Consider the following 26,446-nt stretch of genomic DNA (forward strand, 5'->3'; position numbering starts at 1 on the left):
GTGTGATGTAGTTCCCTGACCGGGGGTGGAGACCCCTGCATTGGGAGCGTGCAGTCTTAGCCACTGGACCACTAGGGAAGTCCCAATCTGTAGGTTTTAACAAGCCCTCTAGGGTGCTTCTTGATGCCTGATGAAATTTGAGAATCACTGCTCTAGGCTATAAAAAAGAGTGGCGTTTCAGGATTCTAGGCAACAGATTGTTTTCCAAAGTGGTTGTTCCATGTAACTCTCCGTCATCAGTGCCTATGAGCCCCCGGGATACACACCCTCTCAGCACTTACGGTTGCTGGCACTTTCTCCTCCCTGGCTGTGCTGCTGTATCTCAGAAGCACAGCCGTATCCTGCACAGGGGTGGCTCGGCCGTCACCATGGATAAAAGCTTCTCTCTGAAATGTGTGTTTGTTTTACAGGAGTACATGCACCATCTGCTCCTCCTGGAACACCGTGCCGAGGAGCAGTTCCTGGAGCACTGACTGAACCCACACTGCAAGCCCCACTGCGACAGGAACCTGGTCCATCCCATCTAAGTGGCTCGGGACCAGCCTCTGGTATGTTCCTTCTCCCAGGCCTTCTGTTTCAGGGAGACAGCAGTGAGCAATGCAGGCAGGACTCTGGGGGCCTTTCAGAACCTGATGCTACAGGAACCAGCAGGTCAGCTAGTTATGGGTTGGAGATTGGGAGGAGCGAGGCGTGAGAGGTGGGTGGGACCAGGTGGAGAGGATCACTGGGGACACGCAGGGGGGCCTGACTCCTGCTGAGTCACCTGGAGATCCCAAATAGGGGAGGTACGAGACCTCATTTGCCACCCAGAAAGAGTCCTTCTGGAATACAAATCTGGAGAAGTGGGGCTTGTTGAGACTTGGGTCTTTCCAGCGGGGATCAACATCCATGGGCTTGACGGGTGACATCACAAGGGTCACCACCGTCACCAGGATCAGAAACTTATTTTCTTGCTCGATCTTAGTTCCCTGACCAAGGATCACACCCAGGTGCCAGGAGTGAGAACACTGAGTCCTAACCACTAGACTCCCTAGGATCAGCACCTTCTTTACTGCCTCCCCATCTTCCAGCCCGGGACCCTGCCCAGCCAGCCCAGTCTTCCCTCCTCCTTTGGCTCTGCCCTTTTAGTGCCCCTGAGCGCAACAGCTCAGCCTTCTCAGCACGCCTGACCCCTGCACCTCTGTTCCTGCAAGGGGCTGCTTGCTGGTTCCCTCGCTGTCCATCTGTGTCCATGTCCTCGCTCCCTTTCCAATTCTTGCCAGATAACACAGCAAAACCCCTTCAGAGGTGAAGCCTGGTGAGTTTCATTTCTCCTCGTCATGTGAATGGAGTAAGCAGGACAGAGTATACAACTTGACACTTGATCAGCTGTGGTTAACAGACGTCTTGTTTCCTTGTTCATTTTGTGCCACTGTGAGTGGACACATGAACATCCCCTTCAGAGGATTGCTCTTTGTAATTTTCAGGGTGCTATTACACAAAACCTCTCATTTGGTCCTCTTAACATCCCTGGGTCATTGCAGGGCATGAATTTTAATCCTGTTTTTTTTTTCCTTTTTTAGTTTTGGTTGTGCTGGATCTTCGCTGTGACGTTCAGGCTTTCTCTAGCTGCAATGAACAGGGTCTACTCTTCGTTCTGGTGGGCGGGCTTCTCGTTTCAGTGGCTTCTCTTGTCGCGGAGCACAGGCTCTAGGCACACGGGCTTCAGGAGTTGCGGTGCTCAGGCTTAGTAGTTGTGGCTTCTGGGCCCTAGAGCACAGGTTCAGTGGTTGTGGCACATGGGCTTAGTGGCTCCGCAGTGTGTGAAATCTTCCCGGGCCGTCTGCTGAACCCATGTCCCCTGCATTGGCAGGCAGGTTCTTATCCACTGGACCCCCAGGCAAGTCCTTAATCCTGTTTTATAGGGGATTTAACTGAGTGTGATTAAGCTATTAATGCATGCCAGCCCGTGGCTGATATGGCTGTCTTCTGACAGCCACAGATCCTGCACGCTTTCTGCAGGGACCTGTGTGTGTGTTTCAGGGGTAGATGGGGCATGGTCCTCCTGAACAGTGAGAGGAGCATCTCCGAGGAACGGAACAGGAGTTCTGTTTTTGAGGTCTAGGGGCTCTGCTAACATCCTGCTTTGGTCCCTCCAACTCTGAGCTGGTTCCTTCCTCTGCCAGAACTCGTTCCTCCCCTGGCACCTAAGATCTTTGTCCGCCAGCGTCAGAAGCGCTTGCTTGCAGAGTACATAAGCCCTCAGACTCTGGAACCTGGTGGACTTGGGTTTGGCACTCTTGTGTTTCTGCTCTGTGACCTTGGACAAATCCCCTAACCTCTCTGAGTCTGAGTTGGGGTAGTGATGATGTGTACAGAGCCAGGCATGTAGTGACTGACTTCACGAGCAGGGGCCCTTGTCACCTTTGGTGCAGGCCGGGTGAGAGCAGAGACTTCCAGGTTGGAGAGCCTCAGGGCAGCAGCCTCGCCTCTGGTGGTGGTGGTGGTGGGTCCTGCAAAAGAGAGGATTCCGCGGGGGCCTCGCTTCAGAAGACCAGGAAGCGGCCGGGGGGATATAGCATTCTGACTGTGACTCTGCTTCGGAAAAAAATATTCCTCACTTCTCTCCCAGCTTCCTCATTTGTAACATGTAAGGGTTGCCCCTCATATGGCTATTCAGAGCATTAAAAAAGTCAGGGCATGGAAATTAGTACTGCCCCGGCACATGCTAGGAAGTGTTCAGGAAATGACAATTTGGTAGCTGTTTCCTCTGCCCTCCTCCTCTCCGCTTATTCTTATCAACAGCATCATCACGTTGACATTATTTTCTTTTAAAATTTTTTTTAAAAAACTTTTTATTTTGTATTGGAGTACAGCCAATTAACAATGTTGTGATACTTTCAGGTGGACAGCAAAGGGTCTCAGCCATACATATACGTGTCTCCATTCTCCCCCAAGCTCCCCTCCCATCCAGGCTGCTCAGTAACGTTGAGCAAAGTTCCCTGTGCCATACAATACGTCCTTGTTGGTTATCCATTTTAAATATAGCAGTGTGTACCTATGGATCCAAACACTCCTAACTATTTTTTCCCTACAGCTTTCCCCCCTGGTAACCATAATTACCTTCTCTAAATCTGTGAGTCTATTTCCATTTTGTAAATAAGTTCATTTGTATAATTTCCTTTTAGATTCTTCATGTAAGGGATCAGTTCAGTTCAGTTCAGTTCAGTCGCTCAGTCACGTCTGACTCTTTGCGACCCCATGAATCGCAGCACGCCAGGCCTCCCTGTCCATCACCAACTCCCGGAGTTCACTCAGACTCACGTCCATCGAGTCAGTGATGCCATCCAGCCATCTCATCCTCTGTCATCACCTTCTCCTCCTGCCCCCAATCCCTCCCAGCATCAGGGTCTTTTCCAATGAGTCAACTCTTCACATAAGGTGACCAAAGTATTGGAGTTTCAGCTTCAGCATCAGTCCTTCTAATGAACACCCAGAACTGATCTCCTTTAGAATGGACTGGTTGGATCTCCTTGCAGTCCAAGGGACTCTCAAGAGTCTTCTCCAACACCACAGTTCAAAAGCATCAATTCTTTGGTGCTCAGCGTTCTTCACAGTCCAACTCTTGCATCCATACATGACCACAGGAAAAACCATAGCCTTGACTAGACGGACCTTTGTTGGCAAAGTAATATCTCTGCTTTTGAATATGCTATCTAGGTTGGTCATAACTTTCCTTCCAAGGAGTAGGCGTCTTTTAATTTCATGGCTGCAATCACCATCTACAGTGATTTTGGAGCCCAGAAAAATAGAATCTGACACTGTTTCCCCATCTATTTCCCATTAATTGATGGGACCAGATGCCATGATCTTAGTTTTCTGAATGTTGTTGAGCTTTAAGCCAACTTTTTCACTCTCCTCTTTCACTTTCATCAAGAGGCTTTTTAGTTCATCTTCACTTTCTGCCATAAGGGTGGTATCATCTGCATATCTGAGGTTATTGATATTTCTCCCGGCAATCTTGATTCCAGCTTGTGCTTCTTTCAGCCCAGCGTTTCTCATGATGTACTCTGCATATAAGTCAAATAAGCAGGGTGACAATATACAGCCTTGATGTACTCCTTTTCCTATTTGGAACCAGTCTGTTCTTCCATGTCCAGTTTGAACTGCTGCTTCCTGACCTGCATATAGGTTTCTCAAGAGACAGGTCAGGTGGTCCGGTATTCCCATCTCTTTCAGAATTTCCCACAGTTTATTGTGATCCACACAGTCAAAAGCTTTGGCATAGTCAATAAAGCAGAAATAGATGTTTTCCTGGAACTTTCTTGCTTTTTCGATGATCCAGCGGATGTTGGCAATTTGATCTCTGGTTCCTCTGCCTTTTCTAAAACCAGCTTGAACATCTGGAAGTTCACAGTTCATGTATTGCTGAAGCCTGGCTTGGAGAATTTTGAGCATTCCTTTACTAGTGTGTGAGATGAGTGTAATTGTGCAGTAGTTTGAGCATTCTTTGGCATTGCCTTTCTTTGGGATTGGAATGAAAACGGACCTTTTCCAGTCCTGTGGCCACTGCTGAGTTTTCCAAATATGCTGGCATATTGAGTGCAGCACTTTCACAGCATCATCTTTCAGGATTTGAAATAGCTCAACTGGAATTCCATCACCTCCACTAGCTTTGTCTGTAGTGATATAAGGGATAGCATATGATATTTCTCTTTCTGTCTGACTTACTTCACTTAGTATGACAATCTCTAGGTCCATCCATGTTGCTGAAAATGGCATTATTTCATTCTTTTTAGTGGCTGAGTAATATTCCATTGTATATACACACCACATTCTTTATCAACATCATCACCATAACATTATCTTCTTGTTCTTTTCCAGCAGACACTTTGATGAGCAAAGGCCCGGATACTATTGAAACAAGATGAGGCTCCTTTCATTTCTTTTCCAGTTGTGGAGTGGAGATCTCCAGGGCTTGGGAACTGTGGGCACAGCAAGATTGTGTTGGGGACTAACAGCAAATATTTATGCTGCTTCACTTTACTAACCTGAACAACTCATTAAAACCAATCACTTAAACTATAGCTCCTCCCTCCTCCCCTTTAACGGTCCCTTCCTACCAGTTTGAAGGGTAAGTAGAAGGAGAATCTTTTCTGGGGCTGGTGGACCTGGGGTCTCCAGAACAGGAGAGGGGTTAGTGGGAAGGCCTTGTTCAGCCCAGTGAAACACACCACTCAGGCTGCGGGGGTTTTGGTCATCGCTTTTTTGTCCTCTCTCGTTTTCTGCTCCAATAAATACTGGTGTTAAACCTACTTTCCATTGGTGTCTCTTTTCATTTCCTAGAAGAAAAGCAGAAAATTTGTCTCTTGTTTATCTTTGTGACTCCAGCATCATAAAATTCACTCTTCTTAGAAGAGTAGGATGGATAAAAACACAAATACCCAGGAGTTTTCCACAAGGGTCATCTTTTTTGGTAAAGAGATTATTTGTCCAAGACCAGCTGTGGGAATATGGCCATAAGTTAGTACTAGGTCCACACCCTGGTCTTCTAGCCAAGGGGACATTTCCTGTAGAAAGTGGGTCACAGCTTCTGTATGTCAGTGCCCCTCACCTGCTCACAACCCCCAGAATCAGAGATTGGACTATCAAAGACCAACAAAAGCAGAAATTGGGAGGGCGACAGAAAGTGGGCTGGGTGGTCCTATGGAGAATGTGGCATCCTCAAAAAGGATAAGGAGAGATGCTCATCCACCCTGGGCTACAGAGGTGGGTCTGTGCCAAGGGAGCCCAGAAGGGCTTTTCCAGGAGACAGTTACTGAGCTTCTCAACAATGATACTATATTTATTTTATACCTACTAAAGTTCTGTCTAGTCAAAGCTATGGTTTCTCCAGTAGTCATGTACAGATGTGAGAGCTGGGCCATAAAGAAGGCTGAGTGCCGAAGAATTGATGCTTTCAAACTGTGGTGCTGGAGAAGACTCTTGAGAGTCGCTTGGACTGCAAGGAGATCAAACCAGTCCATCCTAAAGGAAATCAACCCTGAATATTCATTGGAAAGACTGATGCTGAAGCTGAAGTTCCAAAAGTTTGGCCTCCTGATGCGAAGAGTCAACTCATTGGAAAAGACCCTGATGCTGGGAAAGATAGAGGGAAAGAGAAGGGGATGACAGAGGATGAGATGGTTGGATGACATCATTGACTCAATGGACATGAATTTGAGCAAACTGTGGGAGATAGTGAAGGACAGGAAGTCTGGTGTGCTGCATTTCATGGGGTGGCAAAGAGTTGGACATGACTGAGCGACTGAACAACGACAGTGTGTGCTCAGTCATGTTCAACTCTTTGCAACCCCACGGACCGCAGCCCGCCAGGCTCCTTGTTCCATGGGATTTCCCATGCAAGATTACTGGAGTGGGTTTCTATTTCCTACTCGAGAGGATCTTCCCAACCTAGGGATCAAACCCACATCTCTTGTGTCTCTTGCACTGGCAGGTGGATTCTTTACCAACTTTGCCACCTAGGAAGCCCACGATGGGCTGAACCCTGCACAAAGATTTTTATATACATTACTTCATCTGATCATCACACTGTAAGCAAAATATATTGCCTGCGTTTCAGTAAACAATGAATGTTGCCCACCATCAAGCCATCAACCACTGCAGCTACCCCTGACCATGTGTCCTGAAGGGAATTCAGGACAGAGAAAAACAGGATACTGGCCCTAGATATGGAGATGCCTATCTAAGGAATAATTTCAATGTGTCCAGAGTTGCAACTTCCACAGACAGAAAGGTGGCACCAGTGGTAAAGCATCTGCCTACCAATTCAGGAGATGTTAACTTCTATGCAGAGTACATCATGAGAAACGCTGGGCTGGATGAAGCACAAGATGGAATCAAGATTGCTGGGAGAAATATCAATAACCTCAGATATGCAGATGACGCCACCCTTATGGCAGAAAGCGAAGAGGAACTAAAGAGCCTCTTGATGAAAGTGAAAGAGGAGAGTGAAAAATTTGGCTTAAAGCTCAACATTCAGAAAACTAAGATCATGGCATCTGGTCCCATCACTTCATGGGAAATAGACGGGGAAACAGTGGAAACAGTGTCAAACTTTATTTTTCTGGGCTCCAAAATCACTGCAGATGGTGACTGCAGCCATGAAATTAAAAGATGCTTACTCCTTGGAAGGAAAGTTATGATCAACCTAAATAGCATATTCAAAAGCAGAGACATTACTTTGCCAACAAAGGTCTGTCTAGTCAAGGCTATGGTTTTTCCAGTAGTTATGTATGGATGTGAGAGTTAGACCGTGAAGAAAGCTGAGTGCTGAAGAATTGATGCTTTTGAACTGTGGTGTTGGAGAAGACTCTTGCTAGTCCCTTGGACTGCAAGGAGATCCAACCAGTCCATGCTAAAGGAGATCAGTCCTGGGTGTTCATTGGAAGGACTGATGCTGAAGCTGAAACTCCAATACTTTGGCCACCTCACTCGAAGAGTTGACTCATTGGAAAAGACCCTGATGCTGGAAGGGATTGGGGGCAGGAGGAGAAGGGGACAACACAGGATGAGATGGCTGGATGGTATCACCAACTCGATGGACATGACTTCGGGTAAACTCTGGGACTTGGTGATAGACAGGGAGGCCTGGGGTGCTGCAGTTCATGGGGTCGCAAAGAGTCAGACACAACTGAGTGACTGAACTGAACTAAATTGAAGAGACCAGAGTCTTGCCTGGAAAATCCCAGGAACAGAGAAGCCTGGCAGTCTACAGTCCATGGGAGTCTCAAGAGTCGGAGATGACTGAAGTGACTTAGCATGCGTAGATAGAAAAGCAGTGTATTCATTAATTCATTGACTAATTCATTAATTCATTGAGTAAATTCATTGAGATGTCTCCTTTTTTGTGATTAGCAGTAATTTTTTGATGTTTGCCTACAAGTCTTCTATTTTTTTCTGGCGGCACCATGTGGCTTGCAGGGTCTTAGTTCCCCAGGTAGGGATTGAACCCGGGCCACAGCAGTGAAAGCGCTGAGTCCTAACCACTGGGAATTCCTTGTCTCCACCCTGCCCCCCAGAAAAAAGTCCTGTATATCGTGGCTTCTCCGCAAATCTGGGAGGCTGTGTCTTGGGCTATAGCTCTCAGTAAGGTCCCTGAATAAAACTTCACTTGAAACCTTTAGGTGGTAACTTTTTCTTCAGTTGACAACACCTACTCTGGGCAGTGACTGTAGGGATTATTCCCACTTTATAGATGAGAAGACTGAGGTTTACAGAATTTAGGTGCTGTATTAATTTTCTGCCTCTCTCTAAAAAAAAAAGACCAGAATCTTTAATGCAAATTTATTTTACATTCTGCAGGTCAGAAGCCTAACATGAGTGTCATGAGGTTAAAGTCAGAGTGTCAGTCTGACTTTAACCTCTAGGGGTGAATCTGTCTCTTTGCCTTTTCCAGCTCTGGAGTCTGCCTGCATCTCTCATCTTGTGTCTTTTTTCCTCCATCTTCAAGGCCAGGAATAAGGAGCTCTTCTCTCATCAAATATCATTCTGAGTGGTCCTCCGGCCTTCAGTTCAGTTCAGTCGCTCAGTTGTGTCCGACTCTTTGTGACCCCATGAATCGCAGCACGCCAGGCCTCCCTGTCTATCACCAACTCCCGGAGTTCACTCAGACTCACGTCCATGGAGTCAGTGATGCCATCCAGCCATCTCATCCTCTGTCGTCCCCTTCTCCTCCTGCCCCCAATCCCTCCCAGCATCAGTCTTTTCCAGTGAGTCAACTCTTCGCATGAGGTGGCCAAAGTACTGGAGTTTCAGCTTTAGCATCATTCCCTCCAAAGAAATCCTACCTTACTCTTCCACTTTTAAGTACCTTTGTGATTACACTGGGCTCACTTACATAAGCCTGGACAACCTCCCTATCTTAAGGTCAGTTGATTAGCAACCTTGATTCCCCATCACCACCCAAGCTAACATACTTACAGGCTCCAGGGATTGAGATGTGGACATCTTGGAGGGAAGGCATTATTCTGCCTACCATAGGCTATTTGTTCAAGTCCCCGCAGAGCTGGAATCTGATCCTAGGAAGCCCCTCACTACTCTGAGCCCCCCCAAACACTTCTCCTCTGCCCTTAACCTGAAATTCGTCTGCTTTAAGCAGTCAGGTCATTGCTTCATCTGAGCTTCCTGAGTGCTCAGGATGTGTCTTTACTGGGACCCCACTGCACCCCACCTAGCAGGGGTGTCACTGAGCACCAGACCCTTTCCGTGGGTCTGATATTTAACACAGAGACTTGGATGGGGTGAAGCGGCAGATAGAGCAGTCCTGCTCAGGCCACCACAGAGCCTGTGTCTCTGGGTGTTTGCTAAGAAGTAGGAGCTGCACATGTGTGTGGGGGACAGAATGCAAGATAATTTCCCTGATAAGTCCCAAAGATAAGAAGGAATGAAGCAGAATTCAAAGCAAAGCAGACCCTGGGGGAGCCAACGTCTCCTGTCCCATCAGAGAAAGAGGGGCCTCTTTGAGTTGCTAGGAACCCTGGACGCAGCTCAGATCTCAGGGGCAGACACTCCTCTTAGGATCAGAGGGAATTCTTCCTCGGTCAGATGGACCCTGATTTTCAACCTCCTCCCTGAAGGCGCATTGGGGCACACGGTCCCTGAGGCCACAGATGAAGGGGCTCGAGCTCTGGGTTCACAGTGAGCTCATTCCAAAGTCAGCTTCCCTGCCTCACAGACAGCAGGTGAGTGAAAGCATGGGTGCTACAGGAAAAGCCTGACTGCAGCAGGGAGCAGCAGTTCAGCAAACGGGCTTGGGGCTTCCCTGGTGGTCCAGGGGCTAAGGATCCGCCTTGCAGTGCAGGGGACACAGGTTCAATCCCTGGTCCAGGAGGATCCCACGTGCCTTGGGGCAACTAAGCTCACGAGCCAAAACTACTGATGCCCAAGCGCCTGGACCCCACGCTCTGCAACAAGAGAAGCCACCTCAATATGAAGCTTTCACAGCATGACTGAAGGGTAGTCCCGCTCTGCACAACTAGCGAAGGCCCAGCGCAGCTACAAAACCGCACACAGCCAGAGAGGAACAAACACACAGAAGCAAGATACAGAAAGAAAGAAAACAGGCTTGGAGCCAGGCTGCGTGGCCTTGGGCAAGTTGAGTAACTTCTCCGGGTCTCAGCTCATCCATAAAATGGGAATAATGATAATAACACCTAGTTCAAGTGTTATTGTGATTATTCCCTTATTGAGTGAGTGCTCGTTGCTCAGTCATGTCTGACTCTTTGCAACCCTGTGGACCGTAGCCCATCAGGCTCCTCTGTCTATGGAATTGTCCAGGCAAGAATACTGGAGTGGGTTGCCATTTCCTCCTGTAGGAGATCTTCCTGACTCAGGGATTGAACCTGCAGCTCCTGCTTGGCAGATGGATTCTTTACCACTATGCCATCTGGGAAGCCCTTTCCTTTATCAAGTGGCACTCCATAAACGTAGTCATTACTATTTAAAAAAATTATTGGACATTGTTTTATTAATCAAGATAAATTCTATTTATGTACTGGGGCTTCCCTGGTGGCTCAGACAGTAAAGAATTTGCCTGCAATGCAGGAGACCTGGGTTCGACCCCTGGGCTGCGAAGATCCCCTGAAGAAGAGATTGGCAACCCACTCCAGTGTTCTTGCCTGGAGAATTCCATGGACAGAGGGGCCTGGTGGGCTACAGTCCACGGGGTAACAGAGTCAGACAAGACTGAGTGACTAACACTATTTATGTATTAAAACTTCTTATTTAGGTAAGAGATAGAGAGTGGTTGGGGGAATACAGAGTACAGAAAGGCTGCCCCCCACTTGAGAAAAATTTGTTATCTTTACATTATTGAACCCTCATGTGTGTGAACATGATCAATCTCAGCATTTATTTAGGCCACTTTCTAGCATCCATCATTACAATTTTATAATTTTCTTTGTAAAGATTGTACATAGTTTTTGTCAGCATTATTCCTAGGCACCTTGCAGGACTTTTAAAATTGTAACTGGAATGTTCTTAAGATTACATTTTCTCCGGAATTCCCTGGTGGTCCAATGGTTAGGGCTCCACACTTTCACTTCCAAGGGTGTGGCTTTGATCCCTGGTGGGTGAACTAAGATCCTGCCAGCTGCCATGCAGCACAGCCAAAAAAAAAAAATTTACATTTTCTAGTTGGTTATTCTGCTGTATATAGGAGTGATATTGATTTTTATATATTGTTTCCGGACACCTTTTTGATATCCCTTATTACAGGCTGAGCGCCGAAGAATTGATGCATTTGAACTGTGGTGTTGGAGAAGACTCTTGAGAGTCCCTTGGACTGCAAGGAGATCCAACCAGTCCATTCTGAAGGAGATCAGCCCTGGGATTTCTTTGGAAGGAATGATGCTAAAGCTGAAACTCCAGTACTTTGGCCACCTCATGCGAAGAGTTGACTCACTGGAAAAGACTCTGATGCTGGGAGGGATTGGGGGCAGGAGGAGAAGGGGATGACAGAGGATGAGATGGCTGGATGGCATCACTGACTCAATGGACATAGTTTTTGTACATAGTTTTTGTCAGTGAGTCTGAGTGAACTCCGGGAGTTGGTGATGGACAGGGAGGCCTGGCATGCTGCGATTCATGGGGTCGCAAAGAGTCGGAAACGACTGAGCGACTGATCTGATCTGATCTGATCTGATTACTTCTAATAGTTTCAGGTTTTGAGAGGGTTACTATGTATGACCTTTGCTCCTCTACCAAGTTTAGAACAAATTGAGAAGTTAGGAGTCTGCAGGATTCAGATAGACAGAGGTGCAGACTATCACCTTAATTCTTCACAGAATCGTTTGGGAACTATGGATTAGATTTGTGGCTACAATAGGCTCTTTAATATCCTATTCCATAATTAAGTGTATCCAGTTGCAGACAGAGCTGGAGAACTGCTGGTCTTGCCATTGTAGCTATCACAGGGTGGTGGGGGGTAGAGGATGAGAGGTTCCTATGGGCAGGCTGGCTCCCCAAGAGGGTAGAAAGGAGGGTGCTGGTCTGTGCAGGCCCAGTTCTTTCTCCAAACTTGATAAGTTATTCTTTGGTGATGGGTGAAAAGAGAGCCCAGGGCACTATTCTAATGGAGTTATCACCACGAAGAATCATCAGCACGAAGAAACAAATGTCCCTCGCATATTGTAGGTTCTCTTGCATTTTCTGTGTAGAAACTCTTATTGCTCAGGACAATACCGTTTCTTCTGTTACAAGAGGTATAACTCTTGTTAGTTTTTTCTGTCTTATCACTACATCTAGGACTTCTAGAACAGTGTTGAACAGAGGCCTTCTTGCCTCCTATCTGTGTTCAAAGGGAATAATATGATTGCTATCACCTTTTGGTCAGAGAAGGCAATGGCACCCCACTCCAGTACTCTTGCCTGGAAAATCCCATGGACGGAGGAGCCTGGTGGGCTGCAGTCCATGGGGTCGCTAAGAGTCAGACACGACTGAGCAACTTCACTTTGACTTTTCACCTTCATGCATTGGAGAAGGAAATGGCAACCCACTCCAGTGTTCTTGCCTGGAGAATCCCAGGGATGGGGGAGCCTGGTGGGCTGCCGTCTATGGGGTTGCACAGAGTCGGACACGACTGAAGCGACTTAGCATTAGCATTAGCATCATCTTTTGGTAGAAGGCTATTTGGGGGCTATTTCTCTTCTGTTCTTAGTTTGAAAAAAAATTATAAAAGGGTGTTTGCTTTTTTGAATGCACTTTTGCATTAATTGAAATGACTATAATATTTTTAATAATATCAATATGATAATAATTAATAGATTTTTAATTCCTTAAAGATCCTGAACTAATGCAGCTTGTCAGGGAAGCCTTCTTACAGGGAAGGAAGGATTGTAAAGTAATCAGTCAGACAAAGGAGATGGAGGTGGGGATGAAAGGGAGGGAAGAGGGAGGGCCAGAGTTGTTGCAGGCAGAAGCAGCAGAAAGTGCAAAGGCCCCAAGGAAGGAACCACTTTGTTCTAGGAGCTTTCAGAAGGCCAGTGTGGCCTCACTTCTGAGGAGCAAGAGATGTGTCTGAGTTGAGGAGGTGGATAGTAAGTCTCCTCCAGTCCAGTTAGACTCCCCACCAAACCTGTCAACTCAGCTGATAGAAAAACAAGTCTACCTCAGAGACTTTTCAACTGATTAAAACTGATGTTTTTTTGTGCAGCTGCATTTGTGGTTTAAATCTATTTCTCTTTTAATTAAGCACCAGCCCTGGCTTTCCTCTCTCCTGGTCACATCAAAGTTCCTCTTCTCTTGGTGGTTTAGTGGGCAGCAGAGAGCAGTGGCTTCAAAGCGTGGCCCTTGGGCCAGTACAGAACTTGTTAGACAAGCAAACTCTTGCGTCCTGGGCTTAAGCCCTGTAGTCTGTGTTTCAGCGAGCCTTCCAGGTAACTGGATGACCCAGAGGTTAAGAACCACTGAGTTAGAGCTTTCTGATGTTGTGGAAAGAACTCACAACTGGGAGCTGGGAGGCCTGGGCTCTGCTCCTTTCTATTCGTTTCTCCAACAAACATGTTTGGAGCACCTGCTGAGTGCTTCCTAACATTCCAAGCCCCAGAGATCCATAAATGAACAAGACAGACAAGTCTGAACTTTTTAAAAAAGTTTAAAATTCAGACATATATACACCACCACTTTAACCATCATAAAGTATACAGTTTAGTGGCACGTAGTACATTGATGATATGCAACCATTATCACTATCCAGTTCAGGAACATTTTCTTACCCAAAAATGAGACTCTCCAACCATTAGGCAGCCATTACCTCTTTGTTCCTCTCCTCACCCCTTAGCAACCACCAGTCTGGTCTCCGACTCCATGGGTTTAGCTACTCTTGACATTTCATGTAAACGGAATGATGCAATATGTGGCTTTTTGTGGCTGGTGTTTTTCACCGAGTGTATGTTTTTACAAGTCATCCATGCTGTGGCTTATGTCAGCCCTCGATTCCTTTTTACGGCTGAATAATACTCCCCTGGATGGACAGACCACATCTTGTTCACCCATTTATCAGCTGATGAGTCATCTGGGCGTTTCCACTTTTTAGTTATTGCGAATAGTGCTGCTATGAACATTCACGTATATGCTTTTGTTTGAGTCCCTGTTTTCCATTTCTTTTGGTATATACTTAGATGTAGAATTGCAGGGTTGAATGGCAATTCTATGATTCAATTTTTGAGGAACCACCAAACTGTTTTCTATAGTGGCTGCACCATTTTACATTCCCATTAACAACGTATGAAGGTTTCAATTTCTCCACATCCTTGCCAACACTTACCTTCTGTTTTAAAATTTTTTTTAATTTAATTTTACTTTTTACTGGATAGAGTTACTTTACGCTGTTGTGTTAGTCTCTGCTGTACAACGAAGTGAATCAGCTATGTCTATACACATCTCCCTTCCCTATTTAATCTCTCACCCACCCCACCCCCAATCCCACATCCAGGTCACAACAGAGCACTTACTTGGTTACAGCCTTCCCAGCACGTGTGCAGCGCTATCTTATGGTTTGATTTGCGACTGGACATGGAACAACAGACTGGTTCCAAATAGGAAAAGCAGTACATCAAGGCTGTACATTATCACCCTGCTTATTTAACTTATATGCAGAGTACATCATGAGAAACGCTGGACTGGAAGAAACACAAGCTGGAATCAAGATTGCCGGGAGAAATATCAATAACCTCAGATATGCAGATGACACCACCCTTAGGGCAGAAAGTGAAGAGAAACTAAAATGCCTCTTGATGAAAGTGAAAGAGGAGAGTGAAAAAGTAGGCTTAAAGGTCAACATTCAGAAAACGAAGATCATGGCATCTGGTCCCATCACTGCATGGGAAATAGATGGGGAAACAGTGGAAACAGTGTCAGACTTTATTTTTATGGGCTCCAAAATCACTGCAGATGGTGACTGCAGCCATGAAATTAAAAGATGCTTACTCCTTGGAAGGAAAGTTATGACCAAACTAGATAGCATATTGAAAAGCAGAGACATTACTTTGGCAACAAAGGTCCGTCTAGTCAAGGCTATGGTTTTTCCTGTGGTCATGTATGGATGTGAGAGTTGGACTGTGAAGAAGGCTGAGCACTGAAGAATTGATGCATTTGAACTGTGGTGTTGGAGAAGACTCTTGAGAGTCCCTTGGACTGCAGGGAGATCCAACCAGTCCATTCTGAAGGAGATCAGCCCTGGGATTTCTTTGGAAGGAATGATGCTAAAGCTGAAACTCCAGTACTTTGGCCACCTCATGAGAAGAGTTGACTCACTGGAAAAGACTCTGATGCTGGGAGGGATTGGGGGCAGGAGGAGAAGGGGACGACAGAGGATGAGATGGCTGGATGGTATCACTGACTAGATGGACGTGAGTCTGAGTGAACTCCGGGAGTTGGTGATGGACAGGGAGGCCTGGCGTGCTGTGATTCATGGGGTTGCAAGGAGTCAGACATGACTGAGCGACTGAACTGACCTGAACAACTAATGAAGCACCTGTTCATATGTTTATGGGCCATTTGTATGTTTTCTTTGGAGAAATTTCTATTTAAGTCCTTTGCTGCTGCTGCTGCTAAGTCGCTTCAGTCGTGTCCAACTCTGTGCGACCCCATAGATGGCGGCCCACCAGGCTCCCCCATCCCTGGGATTCTCCAGGAAAGGACACTGGAGTGGGTTGCCATTTCCTTCTCCAATGCATGAAAGCGAAAAGTGAAAGTGAAGTCACTCAGTCGTATCCGAGTCCCAGTGACCCCATGGACTGCAGCCTACCAGGCTCCTTCCTCCATGGGATTTTCCAGGCAAGAGTACTGGAGTGGGGTGCCATTGCCTTTCTCCGATTTAAGTCTTTCATGCATTTAAAAATTCAATTGCTTTTCTTTTTGCTGTTGTTGCTTCTGGCTGTGCTGGGGGCTTGCAGGATCTCAGTTCCCCAATCAGGGATCAAACCCCAGGATATAGCAGTGAAAGCATGAAGGTCCTAACCACTGCACCACCAGGGAATTCCCTTGTGTTTTTGCTGTTGAAGGTTGATGTCTTTGTAGCAGCTAAGAGCAGTGCTCACTAAAGGTGGAATCTTGGGCAAGTTACCAAACCTCCCCCGTCTCAGGTTCCTCTTTTGTAAAATGGGGATAATAATGGAACCTACACGAAAGGAGCGTGTGACAATTAAATGACCTACTGTGTGCAGAGCTCTTGAAGCTCTGCTGGCACATGGTAGCTTTGTGCCGTGTAACTGATAGCCTGCATTATACACGAGATGAGACTAACAATAGTAACTGGACATGAAATTACCAGAGATGAATCACTGCTGGGAAGAAGACAAAACAGTGATGCAATAGCGAGTGACTGGAAGGCTATTTTAGGTTGGGTGGACAAGGAAGGCTTTTCGGAGGAGGCGACACTTGAGCTGACACCGGAATGACAGGAAGGAGCCAACCAAGTGAAGATCCATGTACAGGAAGAGCATTTCAGGCTGAGGGAACGGCTGGGGCAAGACGGGAACCAGTCGGCCAGTTCAAAAGACTCCATGGGAGACCGACAGGGCTGCCAGGGTGGGGGCTGGGCTTTCCCCGGTGAGGGTCCTGCCTGATACTGACAGCACGTGGGAGCGTGGGCTTTGCAAGGCCGGAAACCGGCTGGCCAGGTCTTTATGTATTAGCTGGGAAATGAGGACAAGTCAGCCCATTTGGAAGAGCCTCTGTTTATCTTGCTTAATGTCGGGCTGATTATATTTATCCTACGGGCTCTTGCTGTGAAGCTCAGATGAGATAAATTCGGAGGTGGGAGGAGGACACACTTTAGAAAATATTAATTACAGGCATGTGCAGTAGGGGGCGCTCAATTACAGCCTAGCTTAGGGCTTCCCAGGCGGCACAGCGATAAAGAATCCACCTGCAAATGCAGGAGACACGGGTTTGATCCATGATGGGGAAGATCCCCTGGGGAAGGGCATGGCAACCCACTCCAGTATTCTTGCCCAAAGAATTCCATGGACAGAGGAGCCTGGTGGGCTAAAATCTATGGGATCGCAGAGTTGGATACAACTGAGTGACTAACACACACACACACACACACACACACGTTATGGCCCAGAAGAGCATGGGTGCGTTTGAAAATACCTTTTCATGGGGACAGTATTGGGAAACATGATCTGTGCTTTTCTGTCTCAGCATCGTGGTTCTTGTAGTCCTTGTAGCCTCCCTCCCACCTTCACTGAAACTTCCTTCAAGGTTCATGAACCTTCTTTCAAGGTCCAGTCCGGCTGAGCACCCCTCCTGCCACGTGCCCGGTCTGGGGCTCTGAAGGTGAATGGCATGGTCCACGACTTCCAGGAGATTCAGTGCGGCCTTCTCCACTATGTTTCTGTAGAAGGTCTGTGAGCTCTCTCCTGTGCAGCTGCAGCGTTTTCTCCTCAGGGGATAAAAGACCTCAGGGAAAGAGCTGGGATTTGGAGTGCTGGTCTCCTCTATACAAGTATCCAGGATACAGGCTGCCTCGCAGCGGCCAGAGTGCGGTGAAGCCAGACTGCGGGGCTGCACACCAGATCCACCACTCACTAGTGATTTAACCTCTCTAGGCCTCAGTTTCCTCATCTGTGAAATGGAGGTAATAGTACTTCACAGGTTTGCAATAAAGATGCAGTCTAGTTAACTGGCCGATAGATACAGCACTAGATGACTGCTTGACAGGTTTTATGTCAATATTTGCTTATTAAATAAAATCAGTAAAGAGAACTGTGATGTGGGCAAGCCACACAGCCAGAGCTTTAGTATCCTAATCCGTTCTTTGGGGCTACTGTGACTCCCGTGGGGAAAATGTGTGCCCAGGGCCTGGTTCACGGGAGCCCTCCACAGGGCCGGTCCTCCCCTCCCTTTCAGCCCTGGGTCCTGGTGGGCCCCCCGGAGGCCTTTCTCACAGCCCTGCACGCCGGGAGCAGCAGAAATAGGCCTTATCTGCGAGCCCCGAAGCGCCCACGGTGAAGGTTCTCGGAGATGGATGCTCTGCGAAATCGGAGAAGAGAATTGGGGCAGCGTGTGCGCGGGTCTGCGTGTGTCTCCCTGTGGGCGGCTGTCTGTGTCTGCGCCGGGGCAGCCGTGGGGGGACACAGAGAGACCACCCTGCTGCTCACACGCTGCGGGGAAGGAGCGGTCTGGCCCCGCCCGGGGCGAGGCTGGGGGCGGGGGCGCCCGGCTGCGAGGACCCGGCCGGCCACTGGGGGTCAGTGTGTCTCCGCCGCTGGCCGCTTTACCTGATGGGGCCGGCGCCCACTGACAGTTCCTGACAGTTTCCAACATCTCCTGCCCCAACGTTAAAAAAGGAAAAAAAAAAAAAAAATTAATTAATTAATGTATCTTTCTCCGTAGCAAAGAAGGGAGCCCAGAAAACCGAAATAACGAGCCGACTCTCTTTGGAAAATGTAGGAGGTGGTTAAACCGACCGACCTTCGCATTCCTGGGCTGAAGGAATTAAGAATCCAATTGTGGTTTCTGCTCTGGTTATCTTGGTGCCGCCGAGGGTGCCACGGGGCAAAATCTGCTGAATTCTCCCTTTTCTGTTTTCTTCCTCGGCGAGGAGGAGGGCGTTAATGCCGGTTGGCAGTTACATGAAACTGAGATGGATGGTAATGGGGTGTGTTAACAAACAAGGGCAGGAAATAAAGTGTCATATTTTCTGGAGGGCGAACCGCTCCCCGGAGACAGTGCGGCAGCATTCTAGTGAGGAGACACTTTGAAGCAAAACAAAACAAAAAAATGCTCTGCATAATCATCTCTGTGTGTGTGTGTGTGTGTGTGTGTCTCCGTCTCCTTCACTTTTTGGTGCCTCTTTGGTGAGACATAAATTCTGTCTTATCCCAGGGCTGGCAAACAGGCAAATAACTGGGCACCGAACAGAAAAAAAAAAAAAAAAAGAAAATCCCACACTCAGACTCCAGCTTCAGTGTTTAGCTATTCCTTTGTCTCGGGGTTGAGTCTGGAGATAAAGAAGACTGGATGGAGTCTTCGCCACTTCAGAGCTGCCTGCCTGGAAGCCCAATCCCTGTCTGATGGTGACGCCCCTCCTCAAGCCCACTGACCCCTGATGTGTGATGCCCTGAAGCTGGGCCCTTACTGGCGCTTCTGCAACCGCAGGGGACACCCTCAGCCCCCTTGCTGCAGCCTCCTTACCCTCCTTCTCCGCACCGTCTTGATTTCTCTGCAAGGAGCCGAGGCTTCCAGGGCCTCGCGTCCCCGCCCGCGCTGGCCCTCGCGTGCACCTAACATCACAACCTCTCTGACCAGTGTGCTCTTTGAAGACCTCGCTGCTCTCTCCTCCCTAGTAAAAGCCCAGGGAGGGAGCCCATTTTCCCCATGGGAGCCAGAGTCGCCCCAACAGACAGTTTGGGAAACTAAAGCTCTGGCTGTGTGGCTTGCCCACATCACAGTTCTCTTTACTGATTTTATTTAATAAGCAAATATTAAGATAGTCCTAGCACCTGGTGCGGATGTCTGGTACATTCTCCTAGGTGCTTGATCCATGTTTGTGAGTGAAGAACTGGCAACGTCCCGAACCGCATGCTAGAAATCATAGAACCGATGTTTACTGAAGATATATTCTCTGTCCTAAACGTTTTGCACACTTTCTCTCATACAGACCTTGAGCCATCCCTGGGAGACAGGAACTAGCACATCTGTTACCAGCATTTTCATTTTATGGATTTGGAAGTTGAGCCTCGCAAGAGGAAACAGACTTGTCCACAACCGAGGAACATGGCAACCTCAGAGCAGAGAGGTAACCAGGGATCAGGGCTTCAGGACCTCTGCCTACTTGGATGGCCCAGTCCTTGGCACCTGGTTCCATAGCATGGCACGTCACACTAGCTAATTTGTTCTACTGTAGACACGTGTGCTCCTTGGGGCCAGCACCCTGCCTGTAGCTTCTCCATAGCCCTCAAGAGAGAAGAGACCCAATCAGGGCAGGGGGCTGCTGCTGCTGTTGCTGCGTCGCTTCAGTCGTGTCCGACTCTGTGCAACCCCATAGACGGCAGCCCACCAGGCTTCCCATCCCTGGGATTCTCCAGGCAAGAACACTGGAGTGGGTTGCCATGTCCTTCTCCAATGCATGAAAGTGAAAAGTGAAAGTGAAGTCGCTCAGTCACGTCCTACTCTAGCGACCCCATGGACTGCAGCCTACCAGGCTCCTCCGTCCATGGGATTTTCTAGGCAAAAATACTGGAATGGGGTGCCATTGCCTTCTCCGAGGGCAGGGGCCAGAGTCCTCCAAAAGCAGGATCCTGGGTTCGGCTTTGGTTTGGACTGAATGGATCCCCATGGGGCCCAACTCCTCTGGACTGTGGGGCCAGGCTGCCTGGATTCATACTCCAGCCCTGCCACTTACTAACAGGGCCCATCACGTAATCTCTCTGGGCCTTGGTTTGCTCATTTGCCAAAAAGGGCATAATAGCAGCACTTACCTTGTACAGATGCTGTGGGGGTTGAATGGTGGGGTACGTTTGTGTTGAGGATGTGTGTTCAGTTGCTCAGTCGTGGTCTGACTCTTTGCAACCCTTTGGCCTGTGGTCTACTAGGCTCCTCTGTCCATGAGATTTTTCAGGCAAGAATACTGGAGTGAGTTGCCAGATTCTTCTCCAGGGGACCTTTCACACCCAGGGATCAAACTTGCGTCTCCTGGCAGGCGGGCTCTGTAGAGGGTGCTGGACACTCATACCTGCCGCCTGTTAGTGGTTCTCATTTGAGACCCGGACACCGAATCTGCACTTTTTGCCGCCCCTTCTTAACTGCATGCCTGTCCCTATACTGGTCATTAAACGTCTGTGGGCCTTACCATGATCTTTTTTCATTGAAAGGAGAGTCATTCCATTAAAAACAAACAATATGCCAACAAACTCTCGCCTTTGAGATTACAGGGGAGGGTGAACATTTGGCTTTCTGCCTGAGCCCCCTTCATGTCGTGTATTCATATATAAATCAACAAGGGATGCCCATATAAGGTCTGGTATTCAACATATTCAGCGTATGGCTGCCTTGGGTGAACATACACTCACAATTAATGAAACCAGCCAGCTTCTCCGGATGGATATAAATACTCTAGGAAGAGAAACCCAAGACCGAAGGCTCAGGACACCCGCGCTGGCGGCACCAGCTCAGCCTCTTCCTGTGTGTGGTGCAGCCTGACCCCATCCTCGGTCCTTCCTGAGGGCTGGGTGAATCCCCCACGGCTGCATTTTTGTCAGGCTTCCCAGGGGTGTCACCAGAGTCTGTGCTGTTGAGGGTGTGCTGTTGAGTTTTCTTCAGAAAGGGCATTGAGAGGCATGAGGGCGGGACACCCAGGTAGCTCTCAGGGTTATCGCTTCGTCTCCAAGTATCCACAGAGTACTGCCTATATCCCTGGGCACTGTGCCAGGTGTGAGGCACTGCTGGGTCCCTGTTCCAAGGAGCGGGCAGCCTAGTGGGCATCAGCTAGTGGACAGGGAGCACCTCTATGCTGCATGCTGGGAGGGAGGAGGCCAGGGCACCCCGGGCTTTACGTGGGAGCCAGGGGGCCCTGCTTTGACCTGGGGACCCCAGAGGAGTGCCAAGTTGAGGGGTGAGGAGTGAGCTAGGCAGGGAGAGGCCCTGTTCCTAGCTTGTTCAAGACCCTGACGCTGAGGAGAAGGTGGGGGAAGCACGTGGGGCTGGAGTGAAGGGCTCCCAGGGCAGGGGGCATGCACGGAGGTGAGCCTGCATGGGTTGGAAGGCAGGGCACACGCTGCCCTGATATCCGTGTCAAGGACGTGAGGCTTCATTGCTACCCAACCAGGTTCCTTTTGCCTGGTGCACGCTGAGCCGAGATGCTGAGACTTGCAGCAAAGAGGGTTTATTCGCAAGGCAGTCAAGGGTGGAGATGAGAGAACAAACCTTAAACCCACCACCTTGAAGGCAAGGGGCTCAGGGTCTTTATAGGCTAATGAGTAAAGAAGCAGGGCAGTCTCAGACATGGGGAGTGGTGATTGGAAGAAGGTGGAATAATGTGGTTCTGGCGTATCTACGCCACAGGCCCCTGTGTGTTCTGATGGTGGAGTTTTTAAGCCCCTCATGTCAAAAGATTACTGAGTGGACACACACGTGCTCAACTGAAGGGTTGGTGGTCCTATCTAGTCTTAACCAGCTCAGCTCGAATTAGACACAGCTGGCTCCAAGTTCCTGGAAAAAAAGTTCGGCGATCATCTCATTGTTTAGGCTATGATCTTCTTGGAGGACATACAGGTCTTAAAACAACTTTGATGAGTGAAGACAGGTGAGATGGATTTAAGCCACGGTTTCAGCCCTCCCTGATTATTCCTCAACCTTGAGGAAGAGAGGCAATGATTGCTCCAGCTATTTCCTGCCGATAAGGGGCTTAGACCCAACAAGGGCTTGAGGGTGTAGAAGGCTTAAACACAGGAGGACAGTCATTCTGGTAGTGTGACAAGTGATTCAGATTTCCTTTAGAAGAGTTTTACCTTACCAACATCACCCCTGCCAAGCCGCAGACGAAGATGATCACCCAAATTTCTTTCTCATAGTTTGCTTCCGTTAGAACTTGAGATCTGTTAGGGGTTCCCTTGCTGACTCAGGAAAGTCAAGGTTCGAATGATCTCTCATTTTTTCTTGCAGTTTTTCGAATGATCTTGCAGTTTTTCTCCCGCAGCATGGTCTCCATATTCCGTTGTGTTCCTTACAAGCTCCAGTCCTGCAAGGATGGATCTGCTTTTCTGGATTTTTAATATTCCAAGATTTTAGCCCAGAGGTTCATTGTTTCCTCCTTTAAGAAATTCCTCCCACAGCATATTGTTCTGGAATGGTTGCAAGCTTTTTTGTTTTTTTTTTCAAGATTGGAACAGAGGAGACTGCAATATACAAGCCTGCTCTGGTTTGTACTTTGTGTCCATTTGTCCAGGTGCAAAGGCAAGCCTTTTGCGGAGTTCCCTGTGAAAGCTTCAGCTTGGCGCTTCTTTTCCCTGTGTTAGGGCGGCTGCCAGCAGAGTGGCCTGTCTTATTCTCTGTTGTCCCCTTTTCTCCTGAACCTGGCCTCTGCTATTAAAAACTTGAAAGGCAGTTTCAGCAAGCTAAGACATAGGCATCCTTTAAGCCCCTCAGTCACCAGAGTAACCACCAGACCCTTGCTCAAAACCCATCAGCTCCCTCCCTTGAACAGGAACTAACATATACCTTTAGATCATATAGTTTGGACACAAAGAAAGGCAGCTATAGGAAGGGAAAAGCAAAAACTGTATGGAACCAGCTGAAACCAAGGTGGCAATGAATCTCACCTCCAACAGACCCCGAGTCTTACTCTCTGCTGATTTTATTACATTAGCAGAAAAAATGACACCCCTGCTGGCGGCCATGACTGGAAGCCACAGACCAAAACGGGGTGGCACCCCACTCTCTCCCAGGGAACTGATGTGCCTGCCTACCATAATGAGCCTCCCTCCTCTCCCCACTGTTCTTATACCCTCTAAGCAAATCCCTCTTGCTTAAGGTGAGAAGCTGATTTGAGAACCAAACTCCTGCTTTTCCATTCTCTGGGCGTTGCGTAAAGCTTGTGCTGCTCTCATCTTAGCTTCGGTTTTATTTTTGGCTGCATGAGCCTGAATGGAAACAGAACCTTCAGAACCTCAGAAAAAGAACAGAGTAGGGTGCATGTGGTAGACAACACTTCTATCTCTTGCAGTTTCTTCTGTATATTGGGGGTCACTCTGACCGATAAGTCATATTAACTATCTTTAAATTCTCTGGGACTGCAGCTCTCTATGTACTGCCTATGGGCTTTAAAGACCATTTTCTGGAATTCCAAAGGATCTTCGTTTGGTTTCTCTTTTACGTCCTGAACTTTATTAAGGCTTCTTTGTTTTGGTGCCCCTTGTCATAATCCTGCAAGAATGCAATGTCTACAGTGTTCAGCTTGAAGCCCAGCATTCCCATCCCAGTTAGGATCCGCTGCTGGTACCAGTGTGCTTGCTGCAGCCTGCCAGGGCTTTCCGCGTGAAGCCATCAGCCTCCTCCCTAGCTTTATCCAGCACCATTCTATATTCTTCTAAAGTGAAGAGGGTATTTAATGAGTTTTGATTATCTGTCCAGGTTCGGTTGTGGGTTGCCCGCCCCCCCAAAAAAATCAAAAAGCTTTCCCGTTTCCTTTGGATCATCTCTATAAGTTGTCATGTTGCTCTTCCAATCAAATTAATTGGAAGTTAATCTGGGTCCACTCCCCTTTTTCAACCCCATCAGCCACCTAGTCTCAACATTTACGCCCCTTCACCCAGTGGGGACTTGCCCTGATGGATCTTGCCCCACCTGAGTCTGGTAGTTCCCTGGTCACATTCAGTGCCCTAGTGGGTATGAGAGGGGGAGACCATTCTTATTTCTCCACAGCCAGGCCTGAGGCTGTGGCTCAGATACTGGCAGTGAAGGAGAAGTAACACCTTCGTGTGGGGGAGGAGGAGCCTTTAGAGTGCTCAGCCGGATCAACAGCAGTTCAAACAAGTTTCCTTAGAGTCAAGTGAAGCCAATTTATTTGCCTTCTTTCCTGTTGGACAATAAGATCACATTTTCTTTGCACAGGTTTATTCTGATATAATAACACGACTGTATGTACGACCTTTCATCCCATTTTTCTTCCCATTTACATAATAAATCTAGTTGCAGAGTTCTACTGTAATTTAAGGAGCCATTTTTAGGCCACCTTGCTCCTGAAGATGTTGTGACCATGCAGTGTTACAGAAGATTAATGCCATCTTTTTCTTTACCATGGATGCGTAATTAAAAGTCATTCAACTTGGAGAATACAGCCTAGAGGGCTGCAAGAGGAAACTGGATTAGCACTTCTCCTTGAAACCGAAGGCGCTTTGCTTCTACGCGGTAGCAGCAACAAAATCTTTCCAAGCGTTCTTGCTTATAGTCACCAAGAAGCTCAGTCTCCAATAGCCAATTCTTAACAGTTAAGACAATCAGACCTAGACAGACAAGAACCAAACAACACAACCAAGAGCTAGAGTCCTGGTTCTATAGAACCCTGGGCTTTTAACTCAGATATCGATTGCATCACCCTGGGCCTTTAACTCAGATATCGATTGCATCACCCTGGGCCTTTAACTCATATCAATTGCCTCAGCAGTAGTAATCTTTTATGTTGCCTGCCAACGACCTGGCAGCTGGACCCCAACCTACCTTTTGGTGAGGACTGCGAAAACAATCTAGACATAGGTGCATTTCTTTAACAAAATTACTCTCCAAAAGAATGTCTTCCAAACCTCAAGACCCTCAAATCCCCAAACCATCTCTTTGCTACAAAGCAAAGCTAAGCACTGAAGGTCAGTGGCACCTTGCCAGGAAATCTAGGGGCTGGTCCCTGGAACAGATGGACCAGGCAGCTGCTTTTGATACAGGCAAGGGGCCAGTGAACCACGGGCAGAATGTCTGTCTGGTCTTACCTTCTGGCTGCCTTGCCAAATGCTGGGCTGCAGAGGTTTGTAGCAAAGGGAGAGTTTATTTGCAAGGCAGCCAAGGGAGGGGATGAGAACAAATCTCCAATCCACCTTCCTGAAGACAAGAGACCCAGGGTATTTGTGGGATAACAAACGGAGAAGCGGGGTGGCATGAGGTGTGGGGGAGCAGGGGAAGGGTGCTGCAGTACCCATGGTTGGGAGCAGGTGTGACTAGCTCATAGGCTTCTGCATATGCTAAGGGGGGACCTTCCAGGCCCCTGGTGTCAAAAGGTCACTGAGCTGACACTCACACACACCTAGTTGAAGGGTGGGAGGTCCTGCCCAGTCTTAACCAGCTCTGCTTGAATTAGACGCAGCTGACTCCAAGTTCCTGGAAGGTAACTTGAGCAAACATGATGTTGCTTAGGCTACATATTATTGCTGAAGCTCCAATACTTTGGCCACCTGATGCAAAGAGCTGACTCATTGGAAAAGACCCTGATGGTGGGAAAGATTGAGGGTGGGGGCAGGGCGACAGAGGATGAGATGGTTGGATGGCATCACTGACTCAATGGACAGGAGTCTGAGCAAGCTCCAGGAGATGGTAAAGGACAGGGAGGCCTGGTGTGCTGCGGTCCATGGGGCCACAAAGAGTCAGATATGACTAAGCGACTGAACAATTAAAACAAGGCTACATGTGCTTGGAGGGCATTGCAAGTCTTAAAACAATCTCAGTGAAGGCAGGTGAAATGAGTTTAACCCATGGTTTCAGTGGCAAGGGCTATAGGGTAAAGCTGAAGGATTTAAGCAAGGCAAATAGGGTAATAAGATTACCATTAAAAATGATGCTTGTAGCTGTGCTGCGGATTGAAGGACTGCTGCTGCTGCTGCTAAGTCGCTTCAGTCGTGTCCGACTCTGTGCAACCCCATAGACGGCAGCCCACCAGGCTCCCCCGTCCCTGGGATTCTCCAGGCAAGTAACACTG

General features: G+C 48.0%; 1 protein-coding gene across 7 annotated transcripts in view; it reads left to right on the plus strand.

Moving 5' to 3' along the window:
• The window catches only part of LOC102403104, a 40,881-nt gene extending 35,587 nt beyond the window's left edge, over nt 1-5,294 (plus strand). For 6 of the 7 annotated variants that reach the window (XM_025281261.2, XR_003108067.2, XR_003108064.2 and 3 more), the window contains 2 exons: nt 411-548; nt 4,864-5,294. In XM_025281261.2, the coding sequence (XP_025137046.1) occupies nt 411-548; nt 4,864-4,910 (185 nt within the window). In that variant the 3' untranslated portion in view covers nt 4,911-5,294. The remainder of the gene's footprint in view (nt 1-410; nt 549-4,863) is intronic. The other variant, XM_025281263.2, reaches the window with a different exon arrangement.
• Nucleotides 5,295-26,446: the final 21,152 nt, after the last annotated feature.

The sequence above is a fragment of the Bubalus bubalis genome, chromosome 3, assembly GCF_019923935.1.
Source record: "Bubalus bubalis isolate 160015118507 breed Murrah chromosome 3, NDDB_SH_1, whole genome shotgun sequence".
Taxonomy (NCBI): domain Eukaryota; kingdom Metazoa; phylum Chordata; class Mammalia; order Artiodactyla; family Bovidae; genus Bubalus; species Bubalus bubalis.